The following is a 25,860-nucleotide window of genomic DNA, read 5'->3' on the forward strand; positions in this document are numbered from 1 at the left end:
ATATTCTCTTTAAAAATTATCCACATGTTGATAAAATTAAAATTATAGAAATTTCCTTTTATCAACCATGAAGAGATTTTTAAAGAGAAATTTTATTTTTAAAAATTTCCGGAAACAAATTAGGAAGTTTTAATTGTTGATTAAAACTTGTCTAATTTTTTCCTTCATTGATGTGGCCGGCCATTAGAGTTTATTTGGGAAATTTTATTTTATTTTTCTCAAATAAATCATGTCAAGAAAATTAAGGAAATTTTATTGTAAATAAATTTCCTAATTTGCCTAGGCCAAGGAATATAAAAGAAGGGGTAGGGGTGCCTTCATGAGACACAACCTCTATTACTTTCTCTCCCTCTTTTGTTCCTTGCTGTGGCCGGCCATCCTTTCCCTCTCTTCCTCTTGTGGTGGCCGAACCCTTCTCTTCCCTTGGAGCTCTTGTGGTGGCCGGATACTACTTGGAGAAGAAGAAGAAGAAGAAGGAGAGGAAGCTAGCATCTCTTGGAGCTTGGTTGGTGTTTTGATTTTCTTCCTTGGTGAAGCTTCTTTCTTTGTGGCCGAACCTAGCTAGGAGGAGAAGAAGGTGGTTGGTGGTTTCTCATCTCGGAAGATCGTTGCCCACACAACGTCCGAGGTTAGAAGAGGAATACGGTAGAAGATCAAGAGGTTTTTTTTCTACAAGGTATAACTAGTAATTTTTCTTTCCGCATCATGCTAGTTATTTATGGAAATAATACCAAATACAAGAGGCTTACGTTCTAGAATTTCGAATATGTTTTTCGATGTTGTGTTCTTTTGTTTTTTCTTTTCCTTGTAATTTGATTGTTCTCTTTGGTTAACCTAAAGTTATTTTAGGAAATTAAATATTAGCTTTCCATAAAAGGTTTTGTCTAGTCGGTGGTGGTTTCTCCCATATCCAAGAAGGTCATGTGCCTCGCCACGTCAGTACTGGGAACCAATTATGGAAATTAATATTTAATGGAATTAATAACTTAAGGTGATTTGGGTCGAACGTGTTAAGTTCCGCAGGAGATCCAAGTCTAAACCTAAAAGAACATATAGATTAAGTTTTGGATCAAAAGTGTTAAGTTCCGCAGGCGATCCAAAATTTAATTTAAAAGAACACATGGTAGCTAGAAAAAGGTTCAGACCTTTGTACAAAAATTTTGTACAGTGGAACCTCTAGGTTTTCCGAGTAGCAACCAACACATACGACTCGGACATCTGCTAGTTGTTGGTCCTTGCCCTGACTGGTACTGACTACATGTGCTAAAAATCCCGTACATCCTGAATCCATTAATCTCTGTGCCTTCATAGCTGAGAGAAATTTCTTGGGCTTTCTCTTTGGTTCTCCGACGAACTCGAACTGTGTTTCTGCTTCAGGTTGGAATACGACTTTCTGCTTACGGCACTCTATGGAAGCACCGTATCTGATCAGGAAGTCCATCCCAAAGATAACATCGTAGTCAGTCATATTCAGCACTATCAGATCATAATGACTGACACTGCTCTGAGCCAGTGCGTGGATGCCATAATTTCTCCTGAAGGTAACGTCGTCAAAAACTGACTACTGAGTACCTCTGGAGGTATTGCTAACTTCTCAGCAAATGCTCTGGATATATATGAATGGGTTGCCCCAGTATCGAATAAGACAGTTGTACTTTGCTGTAAAATACTAATCTAACCTGTAACAACTGTCGAGGCATTTGTTGCGTCCTCTCTGGTGAGTGAGTAGATCCTCGCATTGGTCGTAGCTGGAGGGGCTTCTAATTAGGGGTGTCAAAAATGAACCCGACCCGACGACCCAACCCGAGTCGACCCGAAAAAAATCGGGTTCGGGTTGGGCATTTTCGGGTTCGGGTCGGGTTCGGGTTGGAGGGTTGGAGAGTAAAAAAATTTCGGGTTGGGTCGGGTTGGGTTCGGGTTGACCCGGGTTGACCCGGGTTGGCTTAAATATAGGGTTTTGTGGGTTTTTTTAGAGTTAAATCAAATTTTATTTTAAAAATTTAGATGTTTTTATGTATATTAATATCATGTTTGTATGATAATGATGGAATATTGAGATAAAAGTGAAGAATTATAGGGAAAATAGCCCAAAAAAGTCGTTTTGAATCGGATTTTCGGGTTATATGGGTCGGGTTCGGGTTGATCGGGTTGGTCGGGTTCGGGTTCGGGTTGAGGTGTTTTGGGTTGAACTCGGGTTCGGGTCGGGTTCGGGTTGGGTTAAAAAAAAAAAAAAAAAAACTCAACCCGACCCAACCCGACCCGACCCACCCGAATTGACACCCCTACTTCTAATCTGCCCTGGCTGATGTGTGGACCTTCTAAAGCGGCCTGCATCTGATGTAACTGAGCTGGCTGGCCTCCATACTGAATTGGCTGTGGCTGAGGAAGACTGGTCTTGTTTGGACACTGCTTGGCCATATGCCCTTCCTGTCCGCATTCAAAGCATCTTCGTGTGCCCTTACGACAAACTCCAGGATGGAATTTCCCACAAGTAGCACACTTTGGATAACTGGGCTGCTTGCTGGCTGGCCCTCCTTTTGGGTAACTCCCTGGCTTGCGCTTGTTGTTAGAGTTCCCTTTCCAGTTAGAGTCATGGGAGTTGTGGCCCTGCTGTTTCTGAGTGCCTGAGCCTCCTTGACATTTAGCTTCTGAGAGGACTTGCTTCTGCTGCTTGATGCTATTCTGGTAATGCTCAGTGATTAGAGCACTGCTCACTAGCTCTTCTGCGGTTTGTGGCCTATGAACACCACCAGCCACATTCATTGCTACTTCCGGCCTCAGGATCTTGAGCATCAACCGGATTCGTTCCCTTTCTGTGCTGACTAGTTCAGGGCATAGACGAGCCAATCTATTAAATTTCTTCACGGCTTCCTCAACTGATAGGTTGCCCTGACGAAACTCAGCGAACTCGTCGTAGTGGCGGTTGGTGACCCGCATGTGAAAGAACTCCTCAAAGAATTCCTTCTCGAAGTCAGCCCATGTTATCTGGTTCACTGGGCGCTTCGCTCTGATTCTCTCCCACCACATGCGTGCATCTCCTGTCAGACAGAAGGAGGCGCACTTCACCTTCTCATGTTCTGGCCAGTCCAGAAGCTCCATCGTACTTTCCAGTGTTTTGAACCATGCCTGAGCATCCCATGGTTCACTGCTGCCTGAGAAATTCTCTGGCTTGACTCTCTGCCACTGGATCAGATAGGCTTCTCTCTGCGCTCCTGCTGCTGGGGCTACTGGTGTCGTAGGCTGGACTGGTGGAACCTCTAAGACCACTGGTGTCGCTAAGTTAGGCTCCGGGGTGACAGTGGGAGTATTCTGCTGACTAGCATTTAAGGTGGCTATTTCCTGTTGCTGTTCAGCTAGCTGCTGCTGTAACTGAGCCACTAGTGCTGTAATGTCTGGGGGAGGCACTGAACTGCCTGCCTCATACTGGGGCTCAGTAGCTGGTGCCCTTCTAGCTGGGCGTCCTCGTGCCATTCTAGAGACATAGAGGGCATACATGACTAACACAAGCATAATAGAGTAACTATTGTTATCATGTTAACTACTATCATAAACAAGCATGCTTTAGTTATATCTGAACATGAAAACAAGTAACATAACGAAAGTGAGAGATGTTCTTACTTGGAAGTTGTAGGTAGAATGCTGATGTGCATGTAGAAAGTATGGAACTTGCTCTGATACCACTCTGTAACGACCCCGCCTCCTACTAACTAGGCTGTGAGGCTGAGCGTCACATTATGCTGTGCTAACTGTGCGGAACACTGATCTAATTTAAATTTTAGTTGCTAACTGATAACTATTCTTGGTTCTACATGTGCTGAAGGGTATAATCTAAAGGATACAAGGTGTATACTACATTCCCTATGGACTAGAAGCTTATCTGCTAAGTTCCTTGGTCGAAACTGAACTTCCCAATCGATCCAGACTGAACTGGATCGATTGCTCTCTTTTGGATCGATCCATGGATCGATCCAGACTGCTACTGTGCTTGGGTGATAATCTGGACCGATCGGTTGATCGATCCAGGCTCACCGATCGATCCAGTGATCGATCCAGCGTGCTTATGTGCACGGGACTATATTTGGATCGATCGGCTGATCAATCCAACATAAGTCAATCAATCCAATGATCGATCAAAAACCTTTCTGTTCGCGAGGAATAACTTGGATCGATCGACCGATCGATCCAGAGGCCTTCTGTTCGCGACAGAATGTGTCTGGATCAATCGGTTGATCGATCCAGAAGCCTTTTGTTCGCGGAATCAGCCCCCAATCGATCCATGGATCGATCGAGGACCCCCAATCGATTCATGGATCGATCGGAGTTTCTGATTTCGCACTGAAACTCTGATTTCAGCACTAGTTCGTGCCAAAATCTCACACAACAATTATACTATGCATGGAAAGCATTCTAATATCTACTAACTAGCATTCTAACATGCCATAATGCAAGGTTCATTAATTCATAGCATTTAAACCACTAGAAATGCATAAAAGTGTCTTAAGAAAAAGGAACTAAGTTCTTAATTTGCTAAACTCCCTAAGGATCTTCATTCCAGGTCCCTGCCACACACACCATCTCTACATTGACCCCCAGCTTCCTCTAGTCCATCTTCCCTTTACCTTTATCTGCAGTATAAGGAAAAATAATATCTGTAAGCTTAAAGCTTAGTAAGAAACCATCTACCTCACAAAAACATGCACACGATGCTATTTATGCTTTGAAAACATGCTATTTGAAAAGAACATACTGAATATACTAAGCATGGCATAGCATACAATGTATAGAAGCAAAACTGATCATGGCAATAAAGCTATTAACAAACTATCATGTTATATTAACAGAAAGCTACACTGATATAAAATTGAGCTAAGCTAATACTAATCTGATTGCTAAAGCTGAACTGAATTTACATAACTATTTTGTGATGTTTGCAAACTATATTCATAATAGATTAAAATACATAATCACGTTACTGTTTGGGCCCGGCAACTGTACTTGTTGTGCGCGCATCCCTAACTAAACTCGGGGTTGCAAATTCCGAATCTAGTAGGGTTTCTAGGTTAGCTGAACCTAGGGACGACTATGGGAGTCCAACCCAATGGATATCTAATCCAGTACAGTGCCACTGAGAAAGTAAAATACTGAACATAAGCTAATAAATTCTTGTCTTGCTTTTACTAGGTTGTCTAAACCCAGAACTAGGTTATCTAAACCTAGAGGCGACTGTGGGAGCCCACCCATTGGACGTCTAGTCCTGTAAAAGTGGAAGCAAGACTAAATAAGATGTAAAAACGCTTCTATGGCATTTATCTAGGCTATCAAAATGCCTAGGATGGCATTTAACTAAGCTAAGCATTTAATCAAACGCTTAGTGTGCGCTAATTCACACCCTATTGCTAAAAATCTGCATACGACTAAAACAATGCATACAATCATACGAAAGCTACTTATACTGCAGGTGAGGGGTTTCTTACCTCCTATTCGAAGTTTCTTACGATTCTAATCGCTAGATTTCCGGTGGAGAAGATCCCTTCGACGATCTCCTTGCGTCTATGCGTTCCTCTCGCGGAGGGGAACGTTCTTGTGCTGGAATCGCTGCCGGAGGGTGCTCTTAGGGCCCTAGGGAGAGAACCCTAGGGTTGGCGCCGAGAGGAAGAAGGAGAAGGAGAGGGGTGGCGTGTAAGGTGAGGTCTCGGTGGAGAATTCCCGAACCAAAGAAAATAAACCAACCCCACTCAAGTTTTCTATTTATTGTAAGTGGGTATTTCGGCCCAACTCTAATATAACTATTATTGATTCCCTTTTCTTTCAGCACACCCCTGCTGGGGCTCCTGGCTAGCCGGATTCACTTAAGTCTTGGCTCGGCTAGAGGTCATGGGTTCAATTCCCGCGAAGACCGTTTTACGCTTATATTTATTTTTGCTACTTCCGCTATTCTAAAAATTCCGAAAAAATATCTAAAAATTTCAGAAAAATCATAGAATATTTCTAAAATAGTTTTGAGAATTTTCGGGCGCTACAGTACCTTTACTTTCAGTTAGACTCCGGTCGACCGGCTGGTCCAATCCTCTTCCGGTCGGTTCAAACCCTTTCTGGGAGGCCGGTCGGCCCACCCTTCTCCGATAATCCTTTTACCCTTTTGACCTCCACATGGCGTTGACTTCTCGGAAAGGGGGTCCCCTGTTCTTACCACCGGATCAATTGATATGCGTAGATTATATATGTTATTTTATATCATTTAACGTACATCTTTTTGTATTCATTTAGTTATGATCTATGTTTTTGCACCCTTTTCTATCATATTTCAACATAATTACTACTTTACATCCAGAGATCTGCTCAGTTGCTTGTTTTGACTTTTAGGAGCAGTTTGGAGAGGAAAATAACTCTAAAGACGGAAATGAAGATCAAATGAAGCAAGGATTGGAGTCTCATATCATTTCAGAACCAAACTGGACCTGGCCATGCCTTGAGGCACGACCAGAATAAGATTCAAATGGTGGCCATGTGCAAAGGCACGAGCAAGGAAGCAAAGAAAACATGGTCGTGCCAAATGGCACAGCCAGAGAGAAGAAATAGCACAAGAAGAGAGAGAACTTGTGTCCCATAGCACGGCCAAAAGCTTTCCATGCCATTTTCCAGAGCCAAATTGGACTTGATCGTGCCTTGAGGCACGACCGTGAACTTTAAAGTGCAGTTCTGAAGGAGCCATGCCAATTGGCACGACTAAGAAGAGGCTCTGCTTCCGCCGTGTCAAACCACACGGCTTGGCCGTGTGGACAGAGCCAAACTGGCTCTGGCACGACCAAGGAGCCAGCAATAGAGAAGGGGACGTGCCATTTGGCACAACCAACCACTTGTGGCCGAGAATGATTGGCTCTGGCCGTGCCAAACGGCATGGCCATATGCTGGAATCATGTCCAAGTCGTGCCTAGAGGCACGACCACCCCGTGCCACACCTCTATAAGAGAGGCACTTCATCTCCTCCACATTAGGGGAAGTTTTGGTGGATGGAAGGAGACCATTTAGATCAAATTCTTGCATCCAAAGGCGTCATCTAGGTGATCCGAGGCCGTTCTGCTGCTCCATCCTCGTTAGCACGCCAAGAAAGGCTTCACTCGACATCAAAGGTTAAGATTTCCTCCTCTTGGATTTATGTTATTACGAGTCTTTGGATTACATTTCTAGCTATTATGGAATAGATTTTATCTGTTCTAGGACGTATGATGTAATTGTAATGTGTAAATGATGTAAACTCTATGGAATTGTCATTTCCCTAGTTTGATGAAGCTTATATGCACTTGTTCTATTTGTTGAAATACTTGCATAAAGGCTTTCCCTTTTGAATATGAATTTATCTATCTAGATTGCATTTCTGTATGCGTAGATCTCAATTTTGAATTAAATACATTGTTGTGTGTCTATATCGGGACTGTACGTGAACCTGAATTTTCATTGATCAGATGCAAAAATCGTCGTTTCTTTTGAGTGTGCGTTCTAATATACCTCGACATGACTTTAGGATACTTGTTTGGAGTTGAGTATCTAAGGTAACTATCCTTCTATATGGAACGCAATCTCTTAACGGAGGACGATTCTATCTATGGATAAGTCTATCATTTGACCTAATGGATTTCCCCTAATCATATGCTACGCAAGTGACCTACATAATTTAGAAATGTATACTCGGGGGAGACCTTGTGACAGAAGGTACTCTACTGAAAATCCGGACTCTAAGTTATTTCTTCACTTGATGACATACTTAGTTACTGACAGGGGAAGCACTCAGATACACCGTTGCGAGGTGGAATTCGATAGATGTTTAGACTATCTTGCAAACATACAAGCAGAGGACTAGGAATGAGCCAATTCATAGTACAACATCCACCATTACAATGAAACCTTCGACCAAGAACATCTTCTGAACTAAGGACTTCCTCAATTTACTTGCTTTACTTTCACATTTAAGTTCAAATATCTCAAAACATACATCTATCAATTTTGTCTACCTAAATTCGAAATGTAGAACCAACTAGCATTTAAAATTCAATCCTCATGGAATTGACTTTGTAAATTTTATTACTTGATGACAATCGTGCGCTTGCGATTTTTGCACATCAACTATTCAAATTATTGTTTGAAAATAGCTACTCGAAAGGCTCAAATTTATTTATTTAATATATATTTAACTTATATTAATAAAATATTAAGACTCACGAACTATCAAACAATATAATTTAGACTCAAGTTTGACTAAAAAAAAATTTGAACATGCTCGAGTTCGGCTCAAATTCGATAAATTTGAATACGAATCAAATATTTTTCGAGCCGACTCGAAAAGCTCACGAGCCAGCTCAATTCGTTTGTCACGCCCCAGAGGAGTCCCCGTCCGAAGAAATTTCGGCAGCATCTCCCCTGTACGGCGGACAATCTGAAACTTTCTACATATCTCCATACCTCAGCCACATGCGGCTGGAATAATAACAATAAATATACACAACCACACAAACATCCACGCAATTATATATAATCAAAACAAAGCAATAATACTCTGACTCGAAAACCACCCTACTCAACTACACTCGTAAAACACAAGTCCGACGAACTCACCTCTTCTGCCATCCAGGCAGACATGTAGTAGAATAAAACCAAATCATACCAAAACCATTAACGATAAGAATCCATACAAAATCCACAAGTAAAACCAACACAAGACTAAGTTCAAACATAGTCAAATAAGAAACAAAACAAAACCAAAAGACAACTACAGCTGGGGGTCTGCATGGGACTAGCAACTGGAACTCTCTCCTGACAGCATCATCCTGAAATATAACAACAATGGAGGCGGGGTGAGTCCAACACTCAGCAGGTACAATTGATATGCAAAGTAAAGAAACAACATCTAGCACTAATCATGCGTACAGTCTCCTGATAAGAAAGATAAAAATGCATCGGAAGTAAACAGAAGAATGCTGTACTAACCAGGTCCTGAATATAAGGTCAAACAGTCCGAGTGGTATAGGAATCCTGTATGCATGTCAAACATAGGTATCCAAACAATATGCAGCATATAAATGCAGCAACCACAAACACAAGCAATAAATGCATCATGCATATGATGCCAATGATGCGTCCTGGTCACCCCTGACTCCAGTCGATCATCTCACACACATAGTGAGGCCGAGTGGTTAGGGTTGTGACCGTGCACTCTGTCGTCACTACTCCCGATGAGTGACCGAGTGGACGGGATCTTGTCGAGTACACCTATCCTCCTACCCCAAATCATAAATGGGGGCGCTCAATGCTTCACGAAGACGGGGAGGAATCCCTGCCGGATAACACGTTGTGTCACACTACCCATGAGCGGACCAACGGTGCCTAACAGAGTCCCTGCTGCAACACACTCAGCCTGAATCGACCACTAACCCATGAGTGGTGGTGTGTGCAGATCCATGTAACTGGCGATGTGCTCAACAATAATGGAGCGGACTATCGCACAGCATGCAATCATGCAAATGATGCATGGCAATAACCATATAAACATCCTGACCTAATCCATATATATAGAAAAGTGCACCCTAGGTCAATGAATCATATCGAATCAAAGGTACACAGAAGGTATAAAAACCTAGGTCCTGAACATGGTGAAGCATGGTATATCACTACCCCCTATAAGCATGTATAAACAAATAAAGTATACATGGGATGCAAATCAAGCAATCAATCAATCATGTATCAGATATTGGGTAGTGACTAACCGAAACAAATAAAGGACATAATTAATGCAATATGTTAATTTCATTACTAAGCATATCAAAGACAAAAAGTCAAAAGTACCCGCCTCCAATCAACAAGTCCAATATGGTCCAAACACGACGTCGAGATACCCGTCTCGCGTCAAAGTCCTGTGTCACAATATACAGATTTAGCTACTCACGTATAAATTAGTTGGCCAAATCAAATCCCCTAATCACTATCTTACATCACATATGTAATTTATCCATTACATATGTTATATATAACTAATATCAAATTCGAAACATGACTCTAATTTATCATGTATCAAAATGTACCTAAATCACCCTATACCAAATTATGTATGTATCATTTCATACCTAAAACAACATGTATCAAGAGTGTGCCAACTCAATCCATAAACTAAACCCTTACCTTACTGCTGCTGGACCAAGATGCTGCTGGAAAACAAAACTTTACTGCTAGCAAAGATAAATTGTTGCTGTAAATCAAAAGGTTGCTGCCCAAACAAACACATGTACCCAAGTTAACAATTCTTGCTAACACTCTCATTTACAACAAGGATCTGTTACCCTACATCTTACCTAGATTCACAGTCGTCGTAGGAACCAGTAGCCGCTGAATGGAGAGGCTATCAGAACCGAGTAACTGCTGGAAACCCAATTAACGCCCTACAAATGGTGATGCTTGAATCCACAGCCAACATTAACCTAAGTCCAGAACTTCCCATTAACAAAATTAGAATTCTGATACCAAACTCCCAAATTAGGCAAAAACCAAAGTAATCAAATCCCAAATGCCCAATAAGGCTTACCTACTCGATATCCTCTCTTCCGGCAACTGATGATGTGAAAGTATCTGAAGGATCAGATGAGGAAGAGGGAGGAGTCGGCAGAAGTGGAAGGAGTTCGGTTAGGGCACAACGGGAAGAACTGATGTCAAACAAATGCTAGACACAGCGGCTGGAGGCTAGGAGAAGGGCCGGCGGTGGTGAACTAGGGCACAGGGACGGCATCGCTGGAGTCGGGGCAGAGGCTAGAGTCGGGTCCTCGGCTGCGTTGGCTCGAGAGTCGCCGGCGCTGTCCCGTGCGGCGGCGTCGCTGTCGGGTAGAGAAGGCGGCTCGACAAAGACCCGAGAGAGAAGAGGCTCGGCAGCGTTGAGATGCTCCGCGAGTGGTTTGTGCTGGCAAAGGAAGAGGAGAAGAGGAAGGAGAAGAACCGCCGAGTGGCCGGCGGTTAGGGCACGCCGGCGGTTAGGGCAAGGAGAGGGTGCGGCTCGGCGTCGGGGGAGAAGAAGGGAACGGCGTCGGGGAGAGGAATAAAAGAGAAAAGAAAAACAAATAAAAAGGAAAAGAAAATAAATAACTTTTCCTCGCCTAAATGGGGTAACCTAAACAGGCTTTCCCGGGCCCCGTTCTTGTCCCCGTTAACTCGTCCATACGAGCTCCGAAAAATTCCCGAAAAATGTCCTAAAATTCCAGAAATTTCCCTTATTAATATTCGCCTATTTTCTGGTATTTTACATCGTTTGCACCCCCTATTTTCTGATAAGTTATTGTGATTCTCTGACAGTATTATTCTTCTGGGGGTTCAACCGACTAGAAGGTCGACCAAGAGTAAAATCGATCAATATTAGATTAGGAGCTTTATCCAAGAGAAGTGAAAGGACTGAGCTTTAAATCTGACTAAGAAGTCAGCTAAGATTAGGACTGGGATGATGCCAAAGTGGAGGAGACTTAAGCCCTTGATTCGATCGACTAAGAGATCAATCGGAATTAGAAAAAAGACACGTGGACATGTAATCTTGAATAGTAAGTACCACCTCCGCCTGATTTTTTTTAGCTACCACGTCACTATCATTCCATCCTTTCACTATTTCCCGCGTCACACAGTAACTTATTTTAAATCGGAACAATATTACACTTTAAGAAATTGTAGTTCAATCTAACACACATGAACTATTGAATCGTTAAAACCAAGTTTGTAGATCTAATCAAGGTCTCGCAGCGTAAAATATCATTCAAGTTTAATGCTAAAACCAAAACCTATAACAAAATCGTATTATTGCATGTATGAATGCTTAATTGCTTTATTTCTATCGCCATCATCTCATGGAAGGAGTAGAATTTAGTAGCAGAAGCAATGGTGGGCTGTCGGCAGCGGAGCAAGAATCAGAAGTCCTTGAGCAGCTTGCGCACCTGCTCAAGCGTGACGAAGAGGACGACGGTGAAGGGGCCCTGCCGGGACACGGTGGGGATGAAGCCCTTGTAGAGCGCCATCGGCCCCTCCGCTCTCACCGTCTTTAGGGCGCAGTCCACCGCCCCGGTGTACGGCGGCGGCGCCCCGTTCCCCACCTTCATGTTCATCACCCTCGTCTTGACCACGTCCACCGGGTTTGACGCCGCCGCAGCCACTAGCCCGGCCGTGAAGCTCGCCGCTACGTGCGTGCCCAGCCCGTCCGAGCCCGCACCGCGCCGCCGCAGGATCGCTTCCTTCGCCTGGTCGTATGTTGCCAGCTGCGACGCCGTCACGATCATCGCACGGTTCACCGTCAGTGACGACCCGCGCCACAGGCTGCCGACGCCCTCCTGCCTGGCCATCCGCCCGATGGCGTTGAGTACGCTCCGGTAGTTGCGCCGCTCCGCCGGGGGAAGCCGCCCGTCGGCCTGCATCCGGACCATGGCCAAGTCGGCGGGGTTGCCGACCGCGGCGCCGATGCCGCCGGCGACAAGGCCGGCCGCAATCTTGCGGTGGAGCGGGAGGGAACCGCCGTCGGCGGACGCGGACCATCGCTTCTTGAGCATCTCGTAAAGGCCCATCCGGGTGGTCGAGTAGAGGGTCTGGCGGAGTACAGTGGCGGAGACCCCAGAAAAGAGTCCGGAGGGCCCCTCAGCTCGGAGGATCTGCGCTCCGACCGCGATGGGACCGGGGCGGGGCGGCGATTGCAGAGTCATGTGGGGGTGTGGGAGAGCGGCCACTCGGGGGGTGCCGTGGAGGGCGACGGCGGGGCGGAGGGCAGAGACGGCGGGGCTGAGGGTCTCGCCCTGGAGCTGCATGCGGACCTTGACAAGGTCGAGCGGGTGGGTGGAGCAACCGGCCACAATCGAGGCGATGCCCCCTTCTACAAATCCTTTGGCTCCCATCTCTCGCTAACAAAGGGAAGAAAGAAGGCACGACTTTAGGTCAAATTGGCGAACAAAATGCTCAATTTCTGCCAAAAAAAACTGGGAAAGAAGCCTCCTTTCGAACAATCCGAGAGAGAAGAAGAACTATAACCAGTTGGAATTGGAGTTCATCTCACTGGAAACCAGGAGATGAGAGTGGTGGGAGAAGGCTATGGAAGAAAAGTGAGGGACGCTGGGCCGCTGAGACATATGATGCTTGCGAAGTACGAGATTGGGAAGAGGCGGAGAGCGCAATTTATAGCACAGGAGGAAGACGACGAAGGGGAGGCCGACTCAGGGTAGGGTTCCACTTGCGAATTCCGAACGTTTCGTAACCAAATTTTGCTTTCGACGCGGAAATAATTTTCTAGGGCTGTTTGTCTGTTGATTACATCTGACGGTCGGGGCTGCGTTACCGTCGTCGACTTCGACCGTCCATTTGAACTGGTCGCCTGACCCATCGGCGGATTCGGAGATCCCGCTGATCGGGCAGTCGATGCGACTGGTACGCCCAAAAAACATGTGCCTTCCACGTTGTTCTCGAATGCTCTCGCCTACTTCAACACAAACCTGTCCTGCATTGGCTGAATTGTCGGGTCCCGCAATGACACAGAAATTATCCTATAGAAGGATTGGGTTTGGAAGTTCTACGTACGAGTAGCGAATTATTCATTTCGAGAACTTTTGACGGCTGCATAAGGACGCGATCTTTTTACCACTAGAGCCTTTTTTATATTAAATAAACAAAAAAGGCAATTAACGCCTTCAGTTAAATAATACTCCACAAACAAATCGAATTATATATTTGCCAAAGGTCAATTTTTTTTCCAAACGCGGCTGCCAGTAGCAGCCAAGCTGGCCGCAGCGTCTACGAGTCTTGAAATCGTGGCCAAATCAGCCTCCTGTACATAAAATTGAAGCAGGATTTTCTAGATCAATTTTTATGATTAATAGATGTGTTATTTATATTTATAGTTGGATCGTAGTCGTTATTTGATCATAAATAATTGTGATTTTTTTTTTGGATTCATCGTCCCTATTAGGTTATAGTTTTTGTTCGGAGTGGACGACTAGAGGCGGCCCAAAAACCTCCAATGGTGGATAAGTGGTCAAGTTACTGGACGCCGAGCGAGGGTGTCCTCTGGGCGACCTCCGGCTGTCCGCTCCGAACAAAAACTATAATTTATTCGGGAAGGTGAACCCAAGAATGAATCACAACCATTTGTGACCGGATCGCGATCGTAATCCGACCGCAAATACGAGTGGCACATCTCCTGGACCACAAAAAAAATAGTCCAGAAGATCTTTGCTCCATAAAATTACAATCAGGCTGCAGCAACTGATCTCGTGGGCACGATTGGCACAAAGTAGGACTAAACGGTGACAGCCTTAGCAATAAATCACGGCTAAGCCTGTCATAACTTCAGACTCCGAAATTACGACTAAGTCTATCAGGACATCAAATCATGAAATCACGATAACATCTATGGTTCTTTGAGATCATTAATGAGTGAGTGATCGGTGAATTATTTTTTATGTTGATAAAGAGATTGCATGTCAAGGAGGGAGAGCCGAACCACCAGAGGTGTCTGAAAATTGTGCCCGGACTCAGTTTATCTGACGTTTAAGTTAACAACCGACGGGAAGAAATGAAGGAGATGGATAGTGGAGAAAAATGTATGTATCAATTTGCACATATGTAAGCGTACCTTGATCTACGATTGTGGACTCCTTTTATAACACAGTTGGAAAAATATTTATTAATTAGACGTCATATCATAGTAATAAAAATATCTTATTATTATATCTCCATGGTATATAATCGCCCACACTCTGTATCTTGTATAATTATATCGTTTCACATGCTTTGACAACTTACATACTGTAGCATTTATGATTTCAGCTTACTAGGTAGGGATCCATTGTGCCTAAGGGTTTGACCCATTAAAGAGAGGAAGAGTTAAGGACTTAATCTGAATAGAGAAACTGAGCACTTTGGAGTCGGATTGGGGAGCTAAGCCTTTTGAAGTTAGATAAATTGCCATTTTAAAATGAACTTACATATTGATCCTGTCCGAACGTCGAATCGATAGACACTGGGCACGTGACGCTCTCCGAATTGATGATGTGGATCTCTCACCAGCCGTATGGATCTCCGACGAACTTGCAAAGAAGTCGGGCCGGGAAGGGGTTCCCGACGACGATCCTCCGACGCTCAAGTCAGGCGAGAGGAAACTATGAAGTGACTTCGAATCTCAGAGAACGCGTACCTCCGGCGAAGTCTGGGGGCTCTTATATAGAGCTGCGAAGAGACTTATGCACATATATCAAGGCGAACACGTGTCCTCTTACCACACCTCAGTATGGGCTTGTCAGAGGAGCTTGTCTGACACCATGTTGCTACAATCCGAGCACCTCTCTGATGGGACGGCAGAACCTTCTGTCATAAGGTTCTACGTATGGCTTGGTCGTTGGACATGCTTGTTGTCAGAATATGTTCCCCGATGTTTCGCTTGTCCTTTTGTCTCTTCTGTCCCTGCGCCGAGTGTCCAGCCGCTCGGTGGGATCATCACGTCCAACCGGACGTCATTATCAGTCCGGCCGAGAAGATGCCCGGTCGCGTGCTCGGCTGAGACTTCCTTCACAGCATTGTTGCTTTACGCCTCGGCCGAGCGGAAGGACGCTCGGCCCGGCGACTCTGTTCACCATGAGCATCGGAAACCCAACTCCTAGTCGGGTTGTCTTTGACTCCGCTTGGACCCGTTCGGCCGGTTGACCCTACTCTTCTACGATCGGCCGTTTGACTTTTGACCTCCACGTGGCGTTGACTCCTCTCAAAGGGGGTCCCGCGTCCGTACCGCCGGATCACTTGCCTCCCCTTCAAGTCTAGTCGAAGGAGGCGATTAGTCCGACTGACTGGACCATCAATCACGCCGAGCGGCGTTTATATGCAACTACCCTCCGCTCGGCCCCCACGGGGTAGCTATAACGTCAGTCAACGCCAACATTCCTCGGATCTCTTCGAAGTTTGCGCCAATCTCCATCATTAAGGCCGGGCACGCGCTCATTAAATGCGCTCCAGTAGCTGCATGTCACGTGGCGATGCTGCCTTCATCGTACGACGACGGCGTGGTGTTCGACGGGATCGAGGTGGTTTGAAATGGATGGTGCGATGCGCGCTCCGGTTCTCACGACCTGCATCCGACGATGGAGGCCGCTCGGGCTCAGCCCTATAAAGCCTTCGCTTTCTCCCCCTCCTCGCCGCATTTGCATCTTCGCGTGTCCAGTAGCTTCCTTTGGCGTTTCAGTGCTCCGGTGATCTCATTGCTACTTCTTCCGGCGACTCCGTGTTACTCCTCGATCTTTATTTTTCTCTGTAAGGCTCTCCTACTTTCCCATCTTTGGTTTTCTTTGCGTTTCTTTCCCGAGTTGTGGTCCTCTGGGCGCTGTCTCGCTTGTCGTCCTCTTCTTTCTACCATCTGCCTTTTGTGGTTTCGTCCGTTCAGACAATGGCTAGCTCCTCTCAGCCTCAAGACCAAGCCCTCGCCCCATGGTTTACTACCATGGAGTCGCGCTTCGATCGGCGCGACGCCGATATTCTGATGGACTCTTTTGAAATCCCTTCTGATTTTGAACTTATTCTACCCTCCCCCTCCGCTCGGCCACACAAGCCGCCGCGCGGAGATTTCTGTGTTTTCCGCGACCAGTTCGTAGCCGGTCTACACTTTCCAATCCATCCCTTTATCGTTGAAGTTTGTAATTTTTTCGGCATTCCGCTCGGAAGCCTAGTCCCCAACACTTTCCGCCTTCTATGCGGCGTCGTCGTCTTGTTCAAAATCCACAATATCCCCCTCCGACCGGAGGTTTTCTATTATTTTTATTACCCTAAACAGTCCGAGCTGGGCACATACATGTTCCAGGCTCGGCCCGGTTTAGTTTTCTTCAATAAACTACCATCTTCCAATAAACATTAGAAAGAGTTCTACTTCTACCTTCGTCTCCCCGAGCGGGCCGCTTTCCGAACCCAGTGGCAGGTCGGACCGCCAATTTCCCCATAGCTCAAAAGATTCAAGACCCGACCGGACTATCTGCACGCTGCCAACATGTTAGCCGGTCTGAAGTTTGACATCAATAAGTTCCTGCTTGAAGGGGTAATGTACATATTCGGCCTGAGTCCGATCAGGACCCCCCTTCCGAGCGGTTTCGGTAAGAATTTTACTTGCGTATTCGCTTTGATTGCTAACTGATTTTCTCCTTTTCCTTTGCAGCGGACATCATCATGGAATCCGTGATGGCCGGTATTTTGAAGAGGAAGGCGGCGGCGCTCGAGGCCGCAGCTGCCAAGGAGATGGAGGCGCTCGGCATTGAGCCGGTCGGCTCACACGAAGGAGAGAGCGACACCAATGCGGGGGAGTCGACCGCTCAGGCTTCTCTCCCGGAGCCGGCGGTTGGTGTAACTTCCAGCCGAGGGCCTTCCGCTGGGGAGGAAGGCTCCGCTCAGGAGGAAGAGCGCCCTCTACGACAAAAGAGGCGCCGAGCGGAGACACCCCTGCGATCGGCCACTTCCGCGGTGCAGCCGTTCGAGCGGACCACCGCCGATTCTCGCGGCAAGGCCCCAGCGGTTGAGGCGATTTCGTCCGATCGGACCCCATCTCAGCTGGATGCGTCCGCGGACCCCCTCGAGGCCATTCCCGTCAGCGCCCTTCCGCCCGCTGCCCGCCAAGTTCAACGTTCGGCAATTTTATCCCAGATGTCTGCGCCGGCCTCCGATCCTTCCCCGGCTTCTGCTCAGACGACCCCCGGTCGACACCGTACAATCATGGTCTCCCTGCATCTTCCCACAGAAGAGCTGCTGCCCGAGTTCGTTCGGCCAATCGCGCCCGAGCACATGATTACAATGAAGGGGCCCTTGGCCGAGATGTGGGTCGACGCTCGGGCGCGCATCGGGATGATTCCGCTCAGCAATCTGGCCAACAGCCACATGCAGCAGACGACTGGGGTAAGTGTGTTTTCTCAAGACCTTTTTGCATTCTTTCCGATTGGCTATTAACAATCTTGCTTATTCCAGAGATGGGTGGAGGAGATCGCTGTTTCCAATCGTCTGACGATGGTGGACGAAGAATTAAAAAGGCTAAGGAGTTCGGGCGCCGCGCCTTCCCAGGGTCCATCATATGCCGAGCTGCAGAGGGAGCTCAAGAAGACCCAAAATCTGTTGGAGGCCGAACGGAAGAAGACGGCTGACCAGGCTCACACTCTGGCCGAACTTGATCGCCAGAACAAATCACTGGACCGCAAAATAAGCCTAACAACCGAGCGGAAGAAAACGGCTATCTCCGATCTGGAGAAGAAGAATGTCGAGGCTCGGGGCCTAGAGCAAAATGTTAAGGAGCTGATTGATCAGCTGGTCGGCGAGATGGCGGGCCGCTCGGCCAAGGCAATTAAGCATAAGGATGAATTGAAAACTCTGCAAGAGTCCCTCGCAGCCTCCCAAGCGGCCTTCGAGGAATATCAAGAGGCAGAGCCTGGCCGAGTCGCAGCCCTGAGGCTAAATTACATCCGTTCGGATGAATTCTCGGAGAATGTCTGCGAACGGGTGTACACTGCCTTCGAGCTTGCTATGACTGCCACCACAACTTATTTGAAGTCCAAGGGTCATCTTGCCGACTCCGTCCTCATCCCGGCCCAAGACCAAGCGACGCTCCTCGGCACCATCCCCCAAGACATTTATGATTTCCTTGAGTAGAAGTTTTTATGTAATTAGGCCGGTCGGCCGAAGACTATCCTTTTTTGTAATTCGGTCGCTTGGCCTTAATTTCTCTAATGATATGCTATCCTTTCGCCTGCTTTTTCTTTTGCTAATCAATACGCGTGCTATCCGCTCGGCTCACCAACTATCGTTCATGTTCTCGTACTTCTCCCCGTTATTCGCCTCTCATCCCACTTCTCTTGTGTTCGAAAGGGTTTTTTTACGAAGTATTTTGCATAGCTAGTCCGCTTGGCTGAATATAACCTGTTTCGCAAATGAACTTTTCACTAGACGTTCATGAAGTACTTTTGGTTACTTAGCCGATCGGCCAAACGACTCATAAGTCGACTTCTTTATTGTCTTCTTCCGATCGGAGGGTTTATAGTCGCCGGCGCGACTCTCGATTTTTAACGTCGGAGCTCGACGGTCTTCCGACTGGAGGGTTTATAGTCGCCGACGCGACTCTCAATTTTTAACGTCGGAGCTCAACGGTCTTCCAGCCGGAGGGTTTATAGTCGCCGGCGCGACTCTCGATTTTTAACGTTGGAGCTCGACAGTCTTCCGACCGGAGGGTTTATAGTCGCCGGCGCGACTCTCGATTTTTAACGTCGGAGCTCAACGGTCTTCCGGCCGGAGGGTTTATAGTCGCCGGCGCGACTCTCGATTTTTAACGTCGGAGCTCGACGGTCTTCCGATTCGGCTGACGATGCTCTATACTTGCGCTAATTTTTCGATTTTTTACTCCTGCATTTCAAGTATACAGCCGAACGGAAAAGATACAGTATATATTACATTGGCGCACCTTTCACCCCGCCCGGTAAGGCTGGAGGTGGTTCGCGCTCCATGGTCGATCCAGTTGCAGTCCGTCTTCATCCTCCAGATAATAGGCACCCGAGCGGAGCTTTTTGATGACTTTGAAGGGGCCAGCCCAAGGAGCCTCCAACTTGCCAACGTCTCCGACCGGCTTCACTTTCTTCCACACTAGGTCGCCGACCTGGAAGGCTCTATGGATCACGCGTCGGTTGTAGTTCTGTTTCATTCTCTGCCGGTATGCCATCAGGCGGACGAACGCCTTGGCTCGCTCTTCGTCGATCAAGTCCAATTCCATCTGCCTCTGCTCGGCGTTGTCATCATCATAGTTCTGGATCCGGACGAACTCTATGCCAACTTCAATTGGGATAACTGCTTCACCGCCGTACACCAAATGGAATGGCGTGACACATGTTCCCTCCTTTGGGGCTGTGCGGATAGCCCATAGGACGCCCGACAGCTCGTCCACCCAGCTTCCTCCCCTATGGTCGAGCCGAGCCCGAAGAATGCGAAGAATCTCCCGGTTGGCTACTTCGGCTTGACCATTGCTCTGGGGATACGCCACGGAAGTAAAATGTTGTTCGATGCCATAACTTTTGCACCATTTTTCAAGCTGCTTCCCGACGAACTGTCGCCCGTTGTCAGATATGAGAAGGCGAGGAATGCCGAACCGACAGATTATATGCTGCCAGATAAATTTTTTGACCATCTGCTCGGCGATCTTGGCCAGTGGCTCGGCCTCCACCCATTTGGAGAAGTAATCGACCGCCACTAGGAGAAACTTCCGCTGACCGGTCGCCATAGGGAACAGACCCACGATATCCATTCCCCACTGATCGAACAGACAGGACACAGTAGACGCTTTCATCTCCTCCGCCGGTCGGTGGGAGACGTTGTGGTATTTCTGGCAGGAGAGGCACGTCGTGACGGTCCGAGCGGCATCTGCTTGCAGGGGTTGGCCAAAAATATCCGGCCAGCAGGATCTTCCTGGCCAGTGATCGTCCGCCCGGATGTCCTCCGCACGATCCTTGGTGCACTTCCTGGAGTATGTACGCCGCATCTTCCGAGCTCACACATTTCAAAAGTGGGCGGGAGAAAGCCTTCTTGTAGAGTTGATCTCCCACGAGTGTGAGCCGACTGTCTCTCCTTCTCAATAGCTGGGCCTCCTCCCGATCGGAAGGTATAGCACCCGAGCGGAGAAACTCCATGATGGTTGTCCTCCAATCGCTCGGGAATGCGAGGCCTTCCATCCGGTCGATGTGCGCCACCAAGGATACTTGCTCAATTGACTGCTGGATGACGACCGGTGATATTGAACTTGCGAGTTTGGCTAACTCATCTGCCGCCTGGTTCTCCGCTCGGGGTATCTTCTGGATAATGACTTCTCTGAAGTGGGCCTTGAGCTTTTCGAAGGCCTCGGCGTAGAGCTTGAGCCTAGCGTTGTTAATCTCAAAAGTGCCTGAGAGCTGTTGAGCGGCCAGTTGGGAGTCTGAGTGGAGTGTCATCCGATCAGCATCTACATGCCGAGCTGCCTGCAAGCCGGCTATGAGGGCCTCATACTCCGCTTCATTATTTGTGGCTTTGTAGTCCAGCCGGACGGATAAGTGCATCCGTTCTTCTTGGGGAGAAAGTAATAGCACATCAATCCCGCTCCCGAGCCGAGTAGACGATCCATCCACAAATATTTTCCACATAGCTTCGGGCTCGGGATTTTGCACTTCGGTAACAAAATCTGCCAAGTACTGCGCCTTTATCGCCGACCGGGGTTCATACTGAATGTCAAATTTGCTTAACTCCGTTGTCCATTTGATGAGTCGTCCGGACGCTTCTGAATTCAACAACACTCTTCCCAATGGGCTATTTGTCCGGACGATGATTGTATGAGCCAGAAAATAAGGACGAAGCCTCCGAGCGGCGAGGACCAAAGCAAAAGCCAACTTCTCGAGCCCAATGTAGCGAGATTCAGCATCCTTTAAAATATGGCTCAAGAAGTACACGGGTTGCTCTTCTCCGCTCGTCCTCACTAATGCCGAGTCTTGAAAAAAGGGAGACTCTGATCGGCGGTCTTAGAGATGAATCTGGATAAAGCTGTTATCCGCCCGGTCAAGCGCTGTACTTCCCTCAGATTTCTTGGTGGCGGCATATCTTGCAACGCTTTTACCTTGCTGGGATTTGCCTCGATGCCCCGCTCGGTCACTATATAGCCCAAGAAACGCCCACCTTTTGCTCCGAATAAATATTTCTAAGGGTTCAGCTTGACTTCATACTTCCTCAGCGTTCGGAAGGTCTCCTCCATGTCTTTAAAAAGATCAGCCGCTCGGACGGACTTGATGAGAATATCATCCACATAGACTTCCAAATTGCGTCCGATCTGCTCCTTGAATACTTTGTTCATCAAGCGCTGGTAAGTTGCTCCCGCGTTCTTCAGTCCGAACGGCATTACATTGTAACAGTAAGTGTCGTCGGCTATGACGAAGCTGACCTTCTCTTGATCTTCTCGGGCGAGCGACACTTGATCGTAGCCTTGATAGGCGTCTAGCATGCATATCAGCTCGTAGCCGGCTGTGGAGTCCACCAGTTGATCAATCCGGGGCAGAGGGTAAAAATCCTTTGGGCATGCTTTGTTGAGATTCCTAAAATCGATGCAAACCCTCCACTTGTTGCCCGGCTTGGAGACTAGCACGATATTTGCGAGCCAGCTCGGGAACTGGACCTCCCTTATATGGCCGGCCTCCAGGAGCATCTCGACCTCCGCTCGGATTATGGCGTTTTGTTCGACGCTGAAGTCCCTCTTCCTTTTCTTCACCGGCCGAGCGTCCGGTCTGACGTGAAGCTCATGCTGTGCGATACTTGGCGAAATTCCGGGCAGCTCATGCGTCGACCAAACGAAGACATCACAGTTTCTCTTGAGACATTTGATCACCTCCTTTTTCTGGCTTGCCTCCAGATCGGTCGCAATAAATGTAGTGGCCTCCGACCGGGTCGGGTGAATCTGCACTTCCTCTTTTTCTTCATAAACCAAAGAGGGTGGTTTTTCGGTTATGGCGTTCACCTCAATCCGTGGCGTCTTCTGAGCGAAGTTAGCTTCAGCTCGGACCATCTCGACGTAGCATCGCCGAGCCGCCAGCTGGTCTCCTCGCACTTCGCCAACTTTATCTTCAACCGGGAACTTAATTTTTTGGTAGAAGGTGGAGACGGTCGCTCGGAACTCACTGAGCGCTGGTCGTCCCAAGATAACATTATATGCTGAAGGAGAGTCGACTACGACGAAGTTGATAGTTCGCGTCCTTCTGAACGTCTCTTCTCCCAATGAAATAGCCAGTCTGATCTGTCCGACCAGCAGAACTTTATTGCCCGTAAACCCGTAGAGGGGGGTTGTCATGGGCAGCAACTCGGCTGTATCAATTTGCAGTTGGTCGAAGGCCTTTTTGAATATAATGTTGACCGAGCTTCCTGTATCGATGAAAATGCGGTGAATAGTATAGTTAGCTATTACCGCTTTGATGAGGAGGGTGTCATCATGTGGCACTTCAACTCTCTTGATCCTGTCCGAACCAGGGGTCAACGAACGCTGGGGACGTGGCGCTCCCTGCTGAATCCTCGAGTGCTCCGGCGAACCTGCAACAAAACCGAGCCGGGAGGGGTGTCCCGGCGACGGCCCTCCGACGCTCAAGTCAGACGAGGGAATAGATGAAGGAAGTGGCTCAAAGATGAAGACTCGTGTACCTCCGGTTGAAGAAGTGGAGGCCTTATATAGACTTCTGAGGAGGCTGATGTACATATACCGAGGCACACACATGTGTCCTCAACCCATACCCAGTATGGGCTTGTCAGAGGAGCTTGCATGACTCCTTACTGCTACAGTACGAGCACGTCTTTGATGGGACAGTGAGCATGTCTTTGATGGGACAGTGAGCCCATGTCCTTGATGGGACAGTGAGCCCATGTCCTAGGATCCTGCATATCATCTGCTGTCAGAAGATGTTCCTATCCCTGCCTTTTCTTACTCCCCGTCAATCGTCCGACCGGTCGGTCGTTTCCTCGCGTCCGGCTGATCGGATGTTCTGATCCGCGCGGGAGCTTCCGGGTCATGTGCTCTGGACTGTTCGCAGCGTTGATGTTTTATTCCTTCGGCCGAGCAGGCCCTCTGCTCGGCCTTTCCTACTGTTCATCATGAGCGTCGGAACCCCGCCTCCGGCGGGATATATTGCTTCCGCTCGGAAGCCTCAGCTGGTCGTCGCCCTCCTTATCCGCTCGGCCAAGGCCTTTGGCCCTCCTCGCGGCGTTGACTGCTAAATGGGGTCCCCCATTCTTACTGCCGGATCATCTCTCAAGGTCCCTGGGCCCAAAGCTGATTTCAGACCCACTTGCCCGTTCTTGACTGCAGCCAACCGCATGGATTTGGAGTTGCCTAACACTCGCCTTCCTTGCTCTGTTGGAGTCACCTCCGGTCGGTCCGCCAGCGATGATGTTGATTTCGCCTCGGGACGTGTTGCTTCTATCTTCTTCCTCCCGTGCGGACGGTCTAGGCTGTTCCTTGGACATCCGGGGATTGTCCTCGTGCCTCTGAGGATGATGCCGCTCGGGATACAGTTGCTGTCGCCTGTCGAATATCCGCCGATCGGCTTCATAGTGTCGATGTCGCCTGTCGGATGATGGCGATCGACGACGGCTACTCCGAGGAGCGGGATGGGCGATCAGGGGAAGGCTTCGGCAATCTCGCGTGTTATGCATGTCGGTCCGGTGGAACGAGCAAAACATGGGGGTCCATACCTTCTTCTTTGGTTTGGGTCGCTCGGCAGCTACCTCTTGGACACCATGGGACCTCGCATGATGAGAGCGGACTGCTTCGGTACGCGGTCCTCTAGGCGGCTCCTGTCGAGTGACAGCCTTCCGCTCGGCAGGGGCTAGCCGCTCAGTTGGAACTTCTTTTCTTCAGGCCGCCTGTGCTTCCTCCACATTAATGTATTCATTGGCCCGGTGTAACATATGATCGTAGTCTCGGGGCGGCTTCTGAATGAGTGAACGGAAGAAATCACCATCCACGAGGCATTGTGTGAACGCATTCATCATCGTTTTTGAGGTGGTCGTTGGGATATCCATAGCCACTCGGTTGAATCGTTGGATGTATGCTCTGAGCGACTCCCTGGGCTCTTGCTTGATGGCGAATAGGCTAACACTAGTCTTCTGGTAACGCCGACTGCTTGCAAAATGATAGAGGAAGGCTGTGCGGAACTCCTTGAAACTTGTAATGGATCCGTCCGGCAGCCTTCGAAACCACCGTTGCGCCGATCCCGAGAGGGTGGTAAGGAACATCCGGCACTTTACTCCATCTTTGTATTGATGTAGAGTAGCCATGTTGTCGAACTTACCCAGATGGTCGTCCGGGTCGGTGGTTCCGTTATATTCGCCGATCGCCGGTGGAACATAATGTTTTGGCAGAGGGTCCCGCAGGACGACCTCTGAAAATTGCCGGTTGATCAGCTCGGGGGAGGCATCCGTTCGAGGAGCCTTGTCTTTTCTGTTGTCTCGCATGGGCGCCTCGTCGGACGAAGATCCTCGGTCACGATTAACTGTTGCGGCTTCAGGAGGCGTACGAAATAGGGTCCGATGTGTTAGTTGCTACTCGGAAAACCTAGAGGTTCCACTGTACAAAAATTTTGTACAAAGGTCTGAACCTTTTCCTAGCTACCATGTGTTCTTTTAAATTAAATTTTGGATCGCCTGCGGAACTTAACACGTTTGATCCAAAACTTAATCTATTCGTTCTTTTAGGTTTTGACTTGGATCTCCTGCGGAACTTAACACGTTCGACCCAAATCACCTTAAGTTATTAATTCCATTAAATATTAATTTCCATAATCGGTTCCCAGTACTGACGTGGCGAGGCACATGACCTTCTTGGATATGGGAGCAACCACCACCGACTAGACAAAACCTTTTATAGAAAGTTAATATTTAATTTCCTAAAATAACTTTAGGTTAACCGAAAAGAACAATCAAATCACAAGGAAAAGAAAAAACAAAAGAACACAACATCGAAAAACATATTCGAAATTCTAGAATCATAAGCCTCTTGTATTTGGTATTTTTCCAAAAATAACTAGTATGATGCTGAAAGAAAAATTACTAGTTATACCTTTTAGAAAGACCTCTTGATCTTCTACCGTATTCCTCTTATAACCTCGGACGTTGTGTGGGCAACGATCTTCCGAGATGAGAAACTACCAACCACCTTCTTCTCCTCCTAGCTAGGTTCGGCCACAAAGAAGCTTTACCAAGGATGAAGAACAAAACACCAACCAAGCTCCAAGAGATGCAAGCTTTCTCTCCTTCTTCTTCTTCTCCAAGTAGTATCCGGCCACCACGAGAACTCCAAGAGGG

General features: G+C 47.7%; 1 protein-coding gene across 1 annotated transcript; it reads right to left on the reverse strand.

Moving 5' to 3' along the window:
* Nucleotides 1–11,746: 11,746 nt before the first annotated feature.
* Nucleotides 11,747–13,156, reverse strand: LOC122000856 (mitochondrial uncoupling protein 5-like). The gene is made up of 2 exons (XM_042555331.1): nucleotides 13,033–13,156; nucleotides 11,747–12,905 (listed from the first exon to the last, which is right to left on the reverse strand). The coding sequence occupies exon 2, from the start codon at nucleotides 12,897–12,899 to the stop codon at nucleotides 11,928–11,930; it is 972 nt and encodes a 323-aa protein (XP_042411265.1). The 5' UTR covers nucleotides 12,900–12,905; nucleotides 13,033–13,156; the 3' UTR covers nucleotides 11,747–11,927.
* Nucleotides 13,157–25,860: the final 12,704 nt, after the last annotated feature.

The sequence above is a fragment of the Zingiber officinale genome, chromosome 7A, assembly GCF_018446385.1.
Source record: "Zingiber officinale cultivar Zhangliang chromosome 7A, Zo_v1.1, whole genome shotgun sequence".
Lineage (NCBI taxonomy): Eukaryota > Viridiplantae > Streptophyta > Magnoliopsida > Zingiberales > Zingiberaceae > Zingiber > Zingiber officinale.

Excerpts from the sequence above, each read along its gene's own strand:
- LOC122000856 (XM_042555331.1), bottom strand. The coding sequence starts at position 12,899 with ATGGGAGCCAAAGGATTTGTAGAAGGGGGCATCGCCTCGATTGTGGCC.